At 37.7% G+C, this 17,742-nt stretch overlaps 2 protein-coding genes across 4 annotated transcripts in view; one reads left to right on the top strand and one right to left on the bottom strand.

Moving 5' to 3' along the window:
- Positions 1-6,108: 6,108 nt before the first annotated feature.
- On the top strand, positions 6,109-12,391 carry gfi1aa (growth factor independent 1A transcription repressor a). The gene is made up of 6 exons (XM_077557286.1): positions 6,109-6,252; positions 6,401-6,577; positions 8,219-8,580; positions 9,138-9,275; positions 10,489-10,654; positions 11,870-12,391. The coding sequence occupies exons 1-6, from the start codon at positions 6,141-6,143 to the stop codon at positions 12,046-12,048; spliced, it is 1,134 nt and encodes a 377-aa protein (XP_077413412.1). The 5' UTR covers positions 6,109-6,140; the 3' UTR covers positions 12,049-12,391.
- A 734-nt stretch (positions 12,392-13,125) lies between these two features.
- The window catches only part of rpap2 (RNA polymerase II associated protein 2), an 18,056-nt gene continuing 13,439 nt past the window's right edge, over positions 13,126-17,742 (bottom strand). For all 3 annotated transcript variants that reach the window (XM_077557282.1, XM_077557280.1, XM_077557283.1), the window contains 2 exons: positions 17,684-17,742; positions 13,126-13,359 (listed from right to left, as the gene is read on the bottom strand). The exon at positions 17,684-17,742 is cut by the window's right edge and continues 10 nt beyond it. In XM_077557282.1, the coding sequence (XP_077413408.1) occupies positions 13,209-13,359; positions 17,684-17,742 (210 nt within the window). In that variant the 3' untranslated portion in view covers positions 13,126-13,208. The remainder of the gene's footprint in view (positions 13,360-17,683) is intronic.

Here is a 17,742-nt window from a genome sequence, read left to right on the forward strand (position 1 = left end):
GGCCCACTGAATATTGTGTTCTATTGCTATAAAAACATGGAACCTAACAAAAGAAATATTCTTTCATCAGGATAAAAAAAGTAGGTTTCTATCTGTTTCTGTTTTGCAGCAATTAGCAATAGAATATGTTTCAATAAGTTTCATCATTATTTACAAATCTGTTTAAAACACTGGAGGTTTTTGTTTTGCAACATGGCCCTGGCGTCTGGCCGTTTTTGTAATAACTACCATTGCTTTAAGCGTTCTCCTCTGTTCAGAGGTTGCATCAAAGCCTTCTGTATGCTCTAGCATTAAAAATACATATGAAAACATATCAATATGTTTTTGGCAATATTTATAACAGAACGTTTTTATATTCGTTTTGGTGAGCAAACGAGTTAAAGGCACATTTGTATGATCTTGACTGGAAAGAGCCGAGCAGGCCATAACAGGCAAGTAAGGGTTTTAGTTTTAGAGCACTGTAATTAACCTAGGCGGTATTGTGACCCGTTTTGGGCTTTTTGATGGTTCTGACCAAGCCATTTAAAAAAAAAATAAATAAATAAAAAAATAAAATAAATAAATAAATAAATAAAAACTCAGATAAGTGTGGTACAGAAATAAAACAAACAAACAAAAACAAATAAGACACAAAAACAAGGTTAGAGTCTCATGAATCTCCTGCTGTGTTAAAGGAATACAAATAAATTCAAAATGAACAGTGAAGGGTCTTGTGTAATGTGTACTGGGGGTTCTTTCCCCAGTTTAGGACACAGTGACAGAAAAGGCCCCATCCTTTCTGAGCTTCAACTTAGACTGTATCAACAAGTGGAACTGTCAGATATTGTACAAAAAAATCTTTTCTTAATCAAATGATGAACTGTGAACCATGAATTGACAAAAATCCAATCCAAAAGCAGAAGCTAAATGTTCTGCTTTACAGTTCTTAGCAGATAAAATATCTCAGTGTCACTCTCTGGTGTTCTCATAGAGCGATAAGAAAAGCCAAAGTCACTCTTGCAAGCCGCTTTTTCACAGTCGCTCAAGCTCGGGTTTCTGGATAACTGATTTCACAATGAGGAGAACGCGAATGTCAAGTCATCTGACTGCCAGACTGTTACCGTAAATGGTGTGATGATGTGTTAACTGAGTCTGTGTTTTGGTCAGGACTGTGAATGGTCATTTTGGGAGCTTAGGACCACATGAAATCTTTTTCTTGTTTTTTTCTTCTGGTACGCATGAAAACAAAAGCATTTGTTGATTTGCTTGCAGTGAAATTCTGAAAGTAAATCAAAATCAATTTGTTAAATGTATGATCTCTTTTCACAATGGAAGCAATTCATTGAGACAAAACATTTGGTTTTCCTAAGATTTTTTTTGTTTTAAACATCATTTCCTATTTAATTTTTTATCCCGAAATTGCATTTTGTGGCACAAACTATAGACGTGACTAGCTCATTTTTGATGAATTCTTGGGTGACCAATCACAGCTCATCTGTTTTCTCAACCTGAATCGTGATTCGTTGTTACCTGAGCCCTGAGCAACCGTGATGTCATCTTCAGTCGACAGTAAGTGGCAAAATGGCTGCCCAATGAAATGGATAAAAAAGCGTGGATTTTTCTGCTTAATTAATATTCCACAAACACAATATTCATCAGAATCATGTGGGTGTACATAAAACATATTATTGTAAAGAAAAGTATTTAGTTAAACTGCCCAACTTAAAATTAGATTGAAATTTGTTACCTTGAAATGTTGAGGTTACCGAGTTGTTCCCCTTTTTTTTCTCTTTTACATGTTAAAAAGCGAAAACAAACATCTGTATAAACATACAAATGAGCCACAGGCATGGCCTCTGACCTCCAAAACACTCCCTCCACCCTATCCAAAAGACACTCACAGACGCACACAATAACCAGGAAGTAGTGCGCAACTTTCTTCACATCCACACGCCAACGTTCCCTGGATGAGGTCCCTAAGCGGGGCTAGATTTACAACCAGAAACGGGCTGGCTGCCTGCAAACAAGCTGCTGATCACAGTGATGGATGAGGGGGGGCTGATTTGTGGACTGTTTAAATCATAAATCCAAACATCCAGTTTGGTGTGGAGTGTTTCTTCCGTTGTTCACACTTTCAAGATCTGACCTTAAGTTTCCGCATCACCGACCGTGTTATATAATCCAAGAGGTGACGAAAGTACTCACATCGTCTGCTTGAGTAGAAGTAATGATGCTTGTGTAAAACAAAACCCTGCTAAAAGACAAAATGCTGACTTAACTGATTTTGATGAAGTCCGAACTGAAGGCCCAGCTCACTGCTACAGGCCGCTCAAATCAGAATGGAGCTTCACGCAGAGATGGTTTACAAGGGGTGTGAGGGGGCGAGGGGTGGGGGTGCGTTTGTCATTCTGCGGTTAGGCTGCAGGAGTCAAAGGAACCTGTGAGGGGATGAGATAGCGATTTGTGGTTTGCATTGAGATGCAGGACAAACGGACTCGACAAAGACGCAGACCAGGGAGAATAAGTTTGACAGTTCAGGCTTTTAGGTCATAAATCATAATGTATGTTGATTAAAAATCAGTTTTGGGTGAAAATGAAAGCATTTAGTAGACTGAATACTATACCTTGTTACTTTAAAATCGATTCCAATTCATTCAAAAGGACGAGTGGTTAGCAATTAACAAATTATAAGTACTTTCCTCGACTTACATGTGACCTTGGGTTGCGAGCGAAAATTTTAGTTACGAGCGCTTGATGGTGGAAGCGGAATTCACAAGCCGCAATTTGGCAGGTAGTGGATAATTCTATTAAAAAGAAAGAGGCTGCAAATTGTTTATTGCGACTCCCAGTTAAAGTTTACGGCAAACTATACATAAAACAAATAGAAATAAATGTTTTGTATTTACACAAACCACACAACTTCTGTGTGTGGTTTGTGTAAATCCTGTAAATCCTCTATCTTAATGCTAACACACAATGCAAAACACCACAAACAGGCTAATGAAACTAGCATCAATGCTGAAATAACTACAAACATTTAATCGATATGAAATAGATTTTCCTTTTTGAGCCTGAAATTGATTTATAAAACCATGAGTTGATCATTTTAAAATGACTTTTTTGGAATTAATTCATAAGGAAATATAATTTTAAAAGCCCATTTTTTGTGTATCTGACTGTTTTCTTGAAATTTACTGTTCACATGAATTTAAAAGTATTTTCTTACATTTATGAACGAGATGACTTATTGCACTTTCAGACAATTCAGAATATTTATATATTTTAATTACAATTGTTGAATTAGAATTATGAAAATAATTTCATCTCATCCTTGCTGATGTCAATGTTTGTGTAACACTTAAGTGATTATACTTTCATTAATAAACGGAATCATTTAACCAGTTTCTTTAATTTGGAATTCAATGTTTATGGAGTTTTTATCATGTCCTTGATATTTAAGAAGAATTGATGTTCCATAATTAATCAATATCGGATTGAATTGAAGGGAATTAAATCAAATTGAAAAAACAAAAACAAAATTGAATCAAATTGAACTCTTGTGAATTGAAATCGAACAGCCCTATTATTTTACATTTAGCAAGTTTGTTTTTTGTATATCTGCTACAATGTCACCTGGTGGCCAAGACGTGCACACCAGAAGGAGCAGTACAATGTCCATTGAATGATCATGAAACTGTTTAATTCTTTACATGTTATTTAATTATTATTATTATTATTATTATTATTATTATATGTTTTTTATCTTATAATGTACAAAACTGTAGAAAACGCATTACAAGTTTTTGTGTTGATGTTTTGTGAGCATTGCTCTTAATTTTAATGGGGAAAATTCCTTGTAACGCAAGTGTTTTGAGTCACAAACGGGTACGAAATGAATTCCACTCAATCAAGACACCACCGCCACATTTTTTTTTGCAACATCCCAACATTGATGTGTACACAAATGAGGACGTGTGTTTGTGTGTGCGCGCGCGTGCGTGTGTTTCAGCTGCAGTATCAGTGCACCGTGAGTACCCGGCCATGTGCGGTGCCTATCGCGCTTCCTTCAGCTGCATCAAACAACCTCAGTTCCCACGTGGAACACAAATCCACACCACTTTGACCTTGGCTATACAGTCCAAATCTCTGATAGGATTTAAAACGGACAGATTTGCTAACAGATGTCATGTTGCGGTTCCATATTTGTGGCCCCTTCCGATCGCCATCGTGGGCAGGCTAATGAGCGCACGCAGGTTTCCGGGCCTTGAATGTTGAAGTCAGCGATGGTAAGGTGAAGCAGAGCAACTGTAAAGTTACACCGCAAGTCTCCACCAGCAGGCTGTTGCGCAAGGCTGCCGGCCGGCTCATTAACAGGATCGGCTTACAAGCGGCCAAACAAAAAGGCCACTATATGCATCGACCTGCCTGGGTCATCCACAAGACACACACGAGATCATTTTAGGTCTGATTGTATTCATATGTCACTTACTCTCTAGTTGTCTAAGCGACGTCATCTTATCTTTCATTAATAGGGGGTTCAAAGTATTAGCAAAAGTAAAATGACAGATATGAAAGTCAGTTATTCAGTTTGAATTGTTTAAATATGCACTCACAGGAAATGACATGATAAATGCACTTAGAACAATCGAATGAAATTCCGAGATGTTTTTTTTTATTTAACTGCATTTATTGCGTTTATTATTGTGGTCGAAATGCAAAATTTCTTGCAAAAATTGATGAACAAAACAATTGAAATAAACACAATGATATAGACAATTTAGAGATAATTCATATTTTTTATATATAAAAAAACATAATTGTAAACAGACAATATACAAGTATACAAGTTCCTCATTTTAGAATGAAAAGTCACTGTTTTTTTCCCACCATGTGAACAGCTCTATACTGTGTTTGTGATCAATAATTTAATGTTATCTTCATCGGAAAAAAATTAATGGTGCTTGCTTTCTCAAAAAAAAAGTGTGACTTACTTTTTTGAGCAACGAGTTTGCTTTTTTATATATTTTTTTAGTAAAGTCAACTTATTAGGCAAGTATATACATATATACACTATAAACACGGTTAACTAAATATTACAACCACCTTCTGCTCGGACCTCAGTGCATGTGTAATGTTATGGACAGGAAGTGCATTTCACAACACGATAAATAGCAAATATTGCTATTTGTGTTTTTATTTCATAATACACAGATTTCAGTAAAACAGTTCAATTGAGCATTACTGCAAATTACAGCCGCAATTTATGATTGTGTTTTGGCTTGGGTAATTGAATGGTTATGGCCTTGTCTTATGCTGTCCCTTACGATGATGAGGTATTTCAGTCTTATTTTAACTTGTCATTTTTATTTTGTAGTTGCTATACAGTTGCTATGTTTCTTACAAAGGGAATTATGTCAGTTGCTATATGCTTTTAGTCACTCTGCACTTTTATTCTGTTATATACAATTGTGGTTATGGAGAAATCAGTTACTGTTCTAAACTTTGAAATAGCCTTATTTATTTTAGTTTTTCCCCCCAATAAAAAGTGAATCAAAGATAACAGTAAATTAATCAGAAATGCAGATATGGTGGTAAAAAAAACAACAACAACACTGCTATTCTTTGAAAATATATTTTTAAGTGAACACTGGGGTACATTATAATAAGTAAAGAATACAAATAAGGTAAACAAAATACTAGGGACACATTGTTTTTGACACAGCTTACAAGTGATCCTAATGTTGTGACCACAATGTGAATCTAACATGATGGTTTGCAAATAAAACAAATACAATTAAAATAAAGCAAATGAAAGTAAACTTGTCCTGAGCCTTTGGCAATTATATAGCAACACTAAGGCACTATAACACAAAAAATACATTCTGAGCATTAACTGTTCCTAATGTTAGGGCTCCAAATGTGTATTTCAGTTGATTTTGATTTAGTCGACCATAAATATACCTGTGCATACAGTCTCACTTTTGGGAGGGAGGGAGCATTTAGGACACCTGCTACACAACACCTGGCAAGCACTGCAGTCTCCCTGCACATGCGTAATAGAGCTAAAAAAAAAATCAACCCCAAGTCGCTCAAGAGCTATAAGCGCTGCAGTCAAGTGAGAGGCAGTGACAAGTACACAGAGTTGAGTCACTATAAGCAACATGCCGAGGTCTTTCCTGGTGAAGAGTAAGCGGGCCCACAGCTACCACCAGCCCCGATACCTGGATGACGTCCACATTGGCCTGGATACGCTTCTGGCTCACATAAGCGCAGGTTGGTCATGCGTATTTACGCACGCAAACACGCACCGACTTGATCATTTATATATGCCAACAAAAATAACCAAGACTTTTAAAACAATGTCAAATTAATGTTTTTTTTTTGTTTGTTTGTTTTTAATGGTGTGTTCTGCTAACTTTAGAGACAAAATGTCACGTGGACTCGAGTTTGGAGGGCGTGAACACGGACAGGCTATCCCCGGGCCCCCAGGTCCTGTCCCCGGGTTCACTTCCATCCAGCTCCCCGCTCAGCTACGGAGAGAGTGACCGTGCCTCCGACTGTGATTTGTGGCGTCCTCCGTCCCCGTCCTCCTCTCCAGGTCTCATTCAGCATGTTTATTTGGAAGTTTCTTTAAGTTGCCGTTAAGTGCAGTCAAGCGTATTGTATTGTGAAAACTTTGACTCACTTTTGACATGGAGGTGAAGACCATGTTAAAAGTTTGCTGTTTACATTAAACGTTAACATTAATGACATTAAGAAAAATCAAATTAGCAAAATTGATTGAATTATTACAAAGGCATCCAAAACAAATCTCGTTAGGTCACTTTTAATCACGTTTTTATATTTACGGTGTTTAGACAGTTATGAAGGAAAAAAATACTCACTCTTTGGCTAGCTATTATGCACGTTTTTTGTAGTCTTTTATGCCACGGAATCATCTTAAATGTGGTGCTATTTTTTTATTTTATTTAACTCATTGGACGTGTATCTGTCAAAAACACTTCAATCAAAATGATATATAATAGGCTATATAACACTTTTTGTTACACTATTGTTTTATTTTATGCCATTACACTATATTTAATTTAAACCGTTTTTTTTAATTTAACTTATTAGACCATTATCTATGTCAAAAAACGCCTAAATCAAAGTGAAATCAATGTGTGATGGCCAATTAAAGAGTCAGTATATTTTTGGAATGATAAATATAAAAAACAAGATTTGTTGATGCCTTTATAAAATTACAATATAGCATACTTTTAGCAGTATTTTATTTTGAAATGGCTTGATCAGAACCATCAAAAAGCCCAAAACAGGTCACAATACCACAATTAAAAAAACAAACATTCATTGGACATTTTCTAACATTTGTATAGTACATTTTCATGTGTTATATATATATATATATATATATATATATATATATATATATATATATTTAAAATGTATTTATATTTTTTTTAGCAGTTGACCTTCACTTCCATATCAAAAGTTAGTAAAAGCTTAGCTATATGCGGAAATCCAGAATTGGAGGACAATTTAGGTAACAGCTTTAATATTAATAAATCTTTTACTGAAAATGTGAGGAACAAGATTGCATTAGTTTGAGTCACACACTCCCTTAAGGCTCAAAACATTGAAAAAATATGCAAAATGAAAGTGATGACTTATCTCACTCTGCCCATAGGATGTTAACACAATCATACTAAACTGACTGATGTAAAACTCATTTTATGCAGCTGTTGCAAGTGTAAGGGAGAAGACAAAACATTTGTGTCAAATCATCTTTCCCGATTGAAATGAATGGAGAATCAAACGCTGTGCATCACGATTATTCATTGTAGCTCCTTCTGGTGTGCACGAGTTGGCCACCGGAGGGCAGTATATCACAGTCACAGAGATACAAATTAATTTCACAACTACTGTAACTGACGCAGTGAGTCGGAGTGGATAAAGAATATATGCCAATAATGAGTATTGTTATCTGTTTTGTGTCGCTGTACTTTTTGTGTTCAAATAACGGTTGCTTAAAAGTTTAAAACTGCCGCTATATGTTAGCCCATCTATGGCATTTACATATAAGTGTTAGCATTAAACTAGCAACAGTAAACTTCACTGCCGCCATGATAGAGCACTCGTAGCTCAAATTTCTGATCGTAAGACAAAGCAAAAAATTCCTCTCAATCAAAGCTCGTATATCTCAAAGCACCAAAAATACTGATATTTGCTCACATTCCAGATTCGGAGGAATGCTCCACACCCACCGTGGAGGACGGCCACCACTTCAACATGTCCCTGTTCCCCGCTTATCCCTGGTCCTCCTACCCCGCGTCAGACCTGAGACACGCCGTCCCGGCTGCGTACCACAGACGCTTACACCAGCTGGACCTGCAGCAGGGCCGCGCCGAGCCTCGGACCAATGGATGCTACCAGGACTGCTCAACTCCAATCCAAATCCAACGGATGTGCGGGATGAGGAATGCTGACATGTTTGGGGACCTCAAAGAGAAGCAACGTGGGTCCGAAATCATCAAGAGTGAAGAGTTTATGTGCGTCAACCACAACTCTGACAGCTCCTATAAGTGCATCAAGTGTTACAAGGTAACGTTAGCTTACCAAGTCGACCTTACTCCGACCTCTGCATTGACCTTTAACTCTAAATCGACTAATCGCTAATCACAACATGGGCAGGACTCCCACGAAAAACAGGTGGTGCATCGCTGTAGGCCTACTGTGCTGAAAAAATATCTATGACTCCATTGATTGTTTCATTCATTCAACAAACTACAACAACAGAATAGCAAGCTAGCTAGCTAGCTAGATACAGTAGATAGATAGATAGATAGATAGATAGATAGATAGATAGATAGATAGATAGATAGATAGATAGATAGATAGATAGATAGATAGATAGATAGATAGGGCAACATTGTTTTTGTCATCTGATTGTGAAAGTGTACCTACAAGTAATTTGAGCATTTCACTACAACAACAGAATAGCCAGCTAGGTAGACAGCTAGCAAGCTAGCTAGATTGATTGATAGATAGATAGATAAGGCAACATTGTTTTGGTCATCAGCTTTCACGATCAATGACACTGATTACGAAAAGTCTGTATTCCCAATGAGTTTCTGAAGGTCAATTGTTTCACCCAAAAGGTGTTCTCCACGCCGCACGGCCTGGAAGTCCACGTCAGACGGTCACACAGTGGGACGCGTCCCTTTGAGTGTGGGATTTGTGGTAAAACATTCGGCCATGAGGTCAGCCTGGATCAACACAGGGCGGTACACTCGCAGGTATGCTTTGGAATAGTTTTCAATTATATGTAATTAATTGGTCAGAAAATTATGATTTATTCACAACAAATAATGTTTTTTTTTTTGTTTTTCTATCCACGCCAGCAATGTATAGTGAGGTGATAGGCAGAACAATTAGATGTAACCCAGCGGTGGACAAACTTTTGTGTCAAGGCCAAATTTGCAGCACCATACAAACATTCTCACTTGGATACGATCCTTGCCCAAAGTACCTCGATACTACAAACATTGAAACAATACCATTAGCTGTAAGCTAGCAGTCTGTCGTTTAATAAAATTCCATACTTTGGTTTAATGGTGCTCAAATAAATGTTTACCGTAATTCTTTAATTTAAGTGTCAGATTTATACAGTAAACTTCAACTGGGATTTGCAATGTACTTAGAATTTTGTTGTTCTCCGTTATTGTGTTTGGCCCCATAGGCAAACTAAAGCACGCCACTGTCTGCCGCAACGCCCTCGTATTACATCCCGTGTAAAATACAGTACACATTTTTTTTTGCTGAACTGCGCCTAATTACAGGTACACAAAAAATAGACAGTATTGTTTTATTTTTGCGAGGTATAATAGCGGAATGTGCTACTTTTCTAGTACGGTGACAGTGAAACCCTCAAATAGATGTATATTAAATGTATATGTATTTTTTTAGGATTTACATTAAGTTAGCAAATTATACTGATACGAAAATGATTCTACTACTAGTTTCCATTTTTGGCAATAAATTAAGAGGTTTTACCTGAGATGATTAAAAAATTTGAATATGCAATTCTTTCCTTATCCAATATCTGTTATTTCATTACTCAAAATCATTACTTTATTAACTATAAAATAGTTAGTAAAAAAAAACAAAAAACTAAAATTATTTCCCTTTGACTACCCGTGAATGACCCGTGCAAAATACCACAAATAATGATATAAAACTTTTAAAATGATTTATCCCAATCTCGTTCTTTCTTATCATAAAAAAGCGGTCATTTAAACAGGGGTGTGTGGACTTTTTCTATCTGCTAATGTACCTTTTTTAGACATTTTTTGCTGGGTGGTGTGCTGTAACTTGTAAACCCTTTCTAATGTAAAACATGAGCCGTGGCCTAAAGGCCGGGAAACACTGATAGACGGCCAGTTCCCCTAAAACTGACATTTACGTCATGTTTATGTGCATGTAAAAATCCAAACGTATTTATGTGGACAGGAGAGGAGCTTCAGCTGCAAAATCTGCGGGAAAAGCTTCAAGCGCTCGTCCACGCTGTCCACGCACCTTCTCATCCACTCGGACACGCGGCCGTATCCGTGTCAGTACTGCGGGAAGAGGTTCCATCAGAAGTCCGACATGAAAAAGCACACCTTCATCCACACAGGTACAAGAGAGACACTATGAAAGCCGCTTGAACATTTATTCCATATGCGTGATATGAGGTCCATGTACTGGCATATGCTTTGTTCTCACTGATCGGACAACTTTAGCACACTAGTATACAACTACATGCTACTAGCGAGGCAAAACTGTGCACTAGTTGATGTTGGCATGCTACTAGTGAGGTGCTAAATATTGACTAGTAGAATTTCATAATGTCACTAGTAGTACTACTGGAGTAGCTCACAGTTGTCAAGTGCACAATTTTGCCTCACTAGTATCAGTATTTGGGGATTTATTCCATCTGATTGACTTTGTGCTACTAGTACTCTTAGTGAATATAAGATTCTACTAATGAACATCTAGCATTTTACTGGTAGTGTAAGTAGCACACAACTAGCGCACAGTTTCGCTTCCTACTCGTATACCAACGTGGTCCTACTAGTGCAGAAATGTCATGCCATGGGAAGAAAAAATGCTAGTTAGTTGCTAGTAAGACAGTAATTCTACTAGTGCACTGAAATGTCTCACTATTGACAAAAAAAAGTATACTAGTGTGTAAACCTTTAGCTGGAAATCATGGATGTTCAGCTAAATGGCTTCATGGAAAACCATTTGAGCATTTATTGGATTTACTTGATTGCACTAGCAACTGCATGCTACTAGTGACTATAAAATTCTACTTGTTATTATCTAGTGCTTTCCTAGTAATATAAATAACATGCTATCGAGCACATAAAATGTTCAATTTCATTCGATATTATGCACTTTGCCCACAATAGTAAGACAAGGCGCACTAGTAAAGTGAAAATGTCATATAAGTAAAAAAAAAAAAAAAACACGACTAGTGCCACTTTTGACTTACTATTATAAAAATAAATCCTACTGTTATACGACTGTGCAGCACTAGTAACATTACTAGGCTCAAGTAGCAGGCATCTATCATGCACTAGAAGCCTCGTGGAGCTTTCAAGTAGCATCACAATTCCCACTATTGGTTTAGCCTCACTAGTAGCATGTAGTTGTCCTGGTAGTGTACAGAATTGTCATACAGTCATTCTAATATTGTGCTAAATTGTCTCACTTGTGTGGACAAACAGCCTACTAGTACATGAACCCTAACGTGAATATGATGTTTAAAAAAAAAAAAAAAAGCTGCGCGACCCGCAACTGCACAACAAGCCAAAGTGTGAACGACACGTTTGCTTTTTGCGCGCAGGCGAGAAGCCGCACAAGTGCCAAGTGTGCGGCAAGGCCTTCAGCCAGAGCTCCAACCTGATCACGCACAGCCGGAAGCACACGGGATTCAAGCCCTTCGCCTGCGACCTCTGCGGCAAAGGCTTCCAGAGGAAAGTCGACCTGAGACGGCACAAGGAGACCCAGCACGGACTCAAATAATCGCTTCCATTCCAAAACTTCATTGCACTTTGCCCATGTTCTTATTGCTAGACTGATACATATAAACACAATTGTCTTGTTGACTATTTATTATTATTGTTTAGCCTTGCTATCATGTCCACATGTGCTTTATTATGTTTGTATCAATAAATTAAAAACAATTAACAAACCTTTTACAATTTCTAATTCATGGATTACATTTTTTTTCTCATTTGATTAGAATGCATTTTGCTACAAAAAACATTGACTTGTCAAACAGTTCCACATGGTTGCGTTGTGCACTCGTGGCCAACAACAAGACACTCTAAGGCGGCCACACTAGCACAAATGCCTGATCCACAATCTGGCTGTCACATTTGACTTGACTTTGTTTTTCTGCCTTCTCTCTGTGATGTGCGCACACTCGGGGCACTCTAAAGCAGCCACGCCAGCCCAAAATCAAATGTTTTCACTTGATTAATCATTTTAATATTCAAATGGAACATTATTACAATGGTACGGTATATCAACGAGAGAAACTGTAACTGACTTAAGTGATTGCATGCTTCAAAAAAAAAAAAAAAAGCAGTGAAGCTACGCAAGTCATCAATCACATCCTCAATCTCCATGACAAAGTTGTATCACTTGTACTAAACAGGAAAAAAATAAAGTTGCGGGTGCCATCTGGTGAAAATCAAATACCATCCCCATATAACAAATGCAATTAGAGTGCCATAAAGCAGCCTGTGAAGGAAGTCTACTGGACTCGCGTCACTTTTATGACAATGCCAAATATCTTGCAGTGCAGCTACAAGCGGGCTGTCCACATTGTGTCGTTTTTACTGGGAAATCTTGGGTGTGATTTGTTTGGACACACATGCAAACTTTTTCAAGCTCTTCCAAGGAAGTGATTTGCACACATTACCACGTTTGATTTTTTAGCTAATGCTGCGCAATATTTATCTCTAATGAGATACAAAAATTAAACAGCATACATTATATTGACCAGACCTCTGATTAGAGGCGGAAATTTCATTGGACAAAAAAAAAAAAATCGAACCTACAAGCAGATAGTAAGGCAAGAAAAACACAAATAACTCTTGAATAAACAAACAGATGGAAAATAGCTTTATTTGGTTCACACCCAATTCCAAGTGTCCATTCCCTGAAGTGTATTTTGTTTATGTCGGTGTGGTGGTGGGTTTAAAGGGCTGGAGCAGGTTCAAGAGGTCTTGCTGTTGTAGGCCCAGTTCCTCCATCAGGGTGTTTACATACGAGACTGACGAAGGAGTCTTCAAGGCTTCATCAACTACTGAAGACACACTGGTCAACCTGGATGCGGGTAGATTTGGAATTATTTAAGAATTGTGTTGAAGTCAATGTAACAATATCAATTTGCAACAACTATGGTGTACATTAATCCCCCCCCCCCCCCCTTTTGTGTTGAATCTTTACGTAGCTCATGTGGCTAATTAAGAGGATGACAATGATTCCACATGACTAATTCGACACTTGCAACCCGTCTCTGTGTTCCATCTCTGGTTGTGTACGTATCTGCGCGGAGTTGGGTTTATCTGTGGTTCTCCTCAGGTTCCCGTGTTGCAAAGGAGGGCATCCATTATTCAAAGTGACTTGAACAATTGAGGCCAGACCAGCTCCACAGCTGCTGGGCAGCAGATAGATAACCACACCGCATCAAATTATTTATGGCGGAGAAACAGTAGCCCGGATTTGAATGGGGACTGATGAAATCATGCGGTACCACTGGCACTGGTTCCAATACAAGTTTAAAATGCAAAATGAAAGAAAAGACAGCACACCATCTAAATTGAGATGCATCCACTATAATAATGAGAAATGATTATCCTGATCCAGACCCACCAGAAGTCTTGCAGCACATCGGCAATCGTGCTCCATGGGGATCACGTGATCTGACTGGCAGCCAATCAAAGCCCGCAAAAATGAAATTATTATTTTACACAGCGGGACCAGCTGCTAATAGCAAAACCAATAATAGACGTCCTCCAAGAATTGCCTATAGACGCCACAACATGGCAGGCAAAGCACTACTTTTATTTCATTAGCCTGAAAACAAAAAACACAAATTAGTGAGTTTTTCAGAAAATAGAGGAGGCTAGGTTGTAAAAACTAAATTTGCTACAGGTGAACGTTGAACTGTGAATACGCAGCGGTTCAATGTATATATATTATAGTATATTTATGCTTTAAAAAAAATCCATAACCCTATAAAATGGAAGTCAACCTTAAACATTTCTTGACAATAATATGCTACACGTGACCTCACTAGTCTAAAGATAACTTTCTGATAAATTTCTAATTACATTTGTAGAATATGAGTTATGAAGCAAAATCCAGTCGTTTTTTATCCATCTCAAGGGGCGGCCATTTTGGCACTTGCTGTCGACTGAAGATGACATCAATGTTGCTCAGGGCTAAGGCAACAACCAATCAAAGCTCACCTGTTTTCTGAAGCTGCGCTGTAATTGTTTTTTACCTGAGCCCTGAGCAACATTGATGTCATCTTCAGTCGACAGCAAGTGGCAAAATGGCTGCCTCCGGAGATGGATAAAAATTAGGGGTGGGAATCTTTAAATGTCTCACAATTCGATTCGGATTTTTGGGTCTGCGATTTGATTCAGAATCAATTTTCGATTGAGATTTTTTTTGATTCAAAATGATTTGATTGACAATGATTTTTGCTTCAATCTATAGGAATGAAGGAATTGTAATGATCTACTCCAGTCTGACTCGCTAATGCTAATTAGCGCGCTACTCGCGGCAATTTTATCACTCAAAAGATCGGCTCCACACTGCAAAAAAACTTTTATTGGAATAACTTGATCGTGACTTTTTCCTTCTACCCTCTAATGTGGCTACAACTTAACAGTGTATTAGACCGCGTGGAACCACACTGCCCCTCAGTGGCCAAGCCAGGTACAACATGAACAGTGCTCCAAATAAAGGCACTCTACTCCAGTCTGACTTGCTAATGCTAATTAGCGCGCTACTCGCGGCACTTTTATCACTCAAAAGTACTGTATACGGCAATACTGTAGAGTGATTTATTTTTTTTTTTATAAAAAAAAAGTTTGGTATGCGAATCAATGGCATTAAATTCCATTCATTTCACAGGGGAAAAATATGATAATTGACTGGTTTCATTTATGAGCATGGTCACTGAACAAATTAAACCCTTAAGTCAAGGCACACCTGTAATTCATCATTGGGTATTTTACAAAGACACATTTGGCCAACTATTGAAATAAGTGGATGTTATGCATGTCAGCTAGAACGTTGACGTCAGTGACTTGGGTGTCATAAATCAGAGCCACTTGAAATCAGGTGAACCTTTTCCCAAGTGCCAGTTTAACATGAATGTGTGTGTGTGTTTAACATGAGAAGTGAACAGGGCTGCTTGTGTGCTTTCCGGCCTCCATCACGGATCTGGAGTGGGACAATCTGAGTGAGATAAGGCCTGGAAGCTTGAGTGTGTACTCAGATGGGAGGAGCACGGAACTGTCCGCGAACTGTCGTCGCCACGGGCACATCCTCGCACGCCATATGGCGCGGGCGACACAATATCACACGCGGCGTGATGGTGCGATGGCACAGTGCAGGAGATTGATGACTCGCTCGCTTTTGTTTGTATGCAAAGATGCATCATACAAATGAAAATGAGAAAGTATGTGATGGGTACATTTCTGAAATTTGTGTTAGTGTTTCCCTTACGGTATGGCAGTTCATTTATGTCAAATCACTGTTCTTGTTCAAGTTTGTCCGAAAAGTGTTTGATGGGCTTGATTGCAAGGGTTTTGCACCAATTTATTTTAAAGACCATGGTTGTCTTTTTCTTTTGAAGGCTGCATACAGAAAAATGGAAGGATGCAGAGACCTCTTTGAAATTCATAGAACATTCTGAACTCAAGCAAGCAATTACACATTGTTCAGATTTTTTTGGGTCTTTTTTGAAAAACTGCTACATGAAGGTGATAAGGCAAATTGTTTTGGATTTATCCCACTAGGCTACACCCACCCCTACATTGGACAACAACCAAATTCCATCTCCACTAAAGAACCCAAACAAATACAATCCTTAGTCAGTGGTGGATCATTAACTCATTCATTCCCAGCCATTTTTACTGAAGCAACCCCCTTTGCTCCCGGCTGTTTTACTGGATTTTGACCGATTTTGCAAGGCCCACAGAATATTCTGTTCTATTCTATTTATCTATCTATAAATATATATATATTTGTATCTGTTTCCGCTTTGCAGCAATTAACATTAGAATATAGCTAAATTTCATCGTTATTCACAAACCTGTTGAAAACACTGGCAAAAAGAGCTTGTGGCAACATGGCCCTGGCTGATCTCTTATACTCTACTGCCACCTGCTGGCCATTTATTCTGTAATAACTACCATTGCTTTAAGCGACCTCTTCATGTCAGAGGCTGTATCAAAGCCTTCTGTATGCTCTAGCATAAAAAAAAAGAAAACATTTAAAAATTTATAAATACGTTTTTGGGAGTGAATGAAAAAGTATTAAAAACGTATATATACGTTTTTGGGTTCCAATGAGTTAATGTTTATAAAGTTTACCTTGACATATAGCAGAACGTGGAGGAAATTAAAAAAATTAAAAAATTGGTTTAAAAATGGAATTTCCTTTATTCACTTGAGAGTTTTGATAAGAAATTGTGCCATTATTTTACTGGTAAATAATTTATTTGTAGAAAAGTGCTACAGTATATAAACTAGGGGTGTGAATTGCCCAGTACCTGGCGATTCGATTCGTATCGCGATTCATAGGTCACGATTCGATACCGATTAATCCCGGTAAGAACCTATAAATTGATTATTGCGATTTTTTTAAAACTCAAATTTACAAAATACTAATCAGTGAACTTGTACATGCACACTAAGATTTGTATGAAAATTTATTTATTTATCTGAAAATTCAGGTTGCAGTCTTATTCATGTTTGAACAGCACTGAAATAAAATATTAAGGCTTTATGTTCCATTAATATAACATTCTTCCAAGCTTAATGTGTAAATCCTAACCCTAAGTAAGACGTTTTGTTGAATATTTACATGAAAAATTGATGTTTAAAAATCGATTCGGCCGCATATTAAATCGATTCGAGAATTGCGCGCTGCAATATCGCGATATATTGCCGAATCAATTTTTTCTAACACACTTAATATAAACTAATTTATTAGTAGTAGTGGTGCCTACTATTCCAATAATCACCCTTCTCAACCTGCCCACCTCCACCCTTAATTTTTAGTATATGCCGCGGGCTAGTGAAAGATGAATGGCAGGCCACAAATGGCCCCCGGGCCCTTGTTTGGACACTACAGTTCTAGCCAGAGTGGTGCAATAACACTATATTCTTGAAAAACACACCTTTTGTTGTTGGACAAATATGTATAGAACAACAACTTTGGATGTCAAATTTTTATGATGGTATGTCACAAACATATCAGAGCTTTTAATTCAACCTAAGCTCAGGTAGAAGGGAGAAGTAATTGGTTTAGTATGTCTGTTTAGTTGCCACACAGGTCCTTATATGTACATACATGCATTTATTTTTTTTTTTATTAATGACATGATTTAAGTAGAAGAAAGACTTACAGATGAAGAAGCACTATGGCGATGAGGGTCCACTCTGGAGGTTTGTGGATGATGTTAGT

Source organism: Vanacampus margaritifer, chromosome 2 (genome assembly GCF_051991255.1).
Source record: "Vanacampus margaritifer isolate UIUO_Vmar chromosome 2, RoL_Vmar_1.0, whole genome shotgun sequence".
Taxonomy (NCBI): domain Eukaryota; kingdom Metazoa; phylum Chordata; class Actinopteri; order Syngnathiformes; family Syngnathidae; genus Vanacampus; species Vanacampus margaritifer.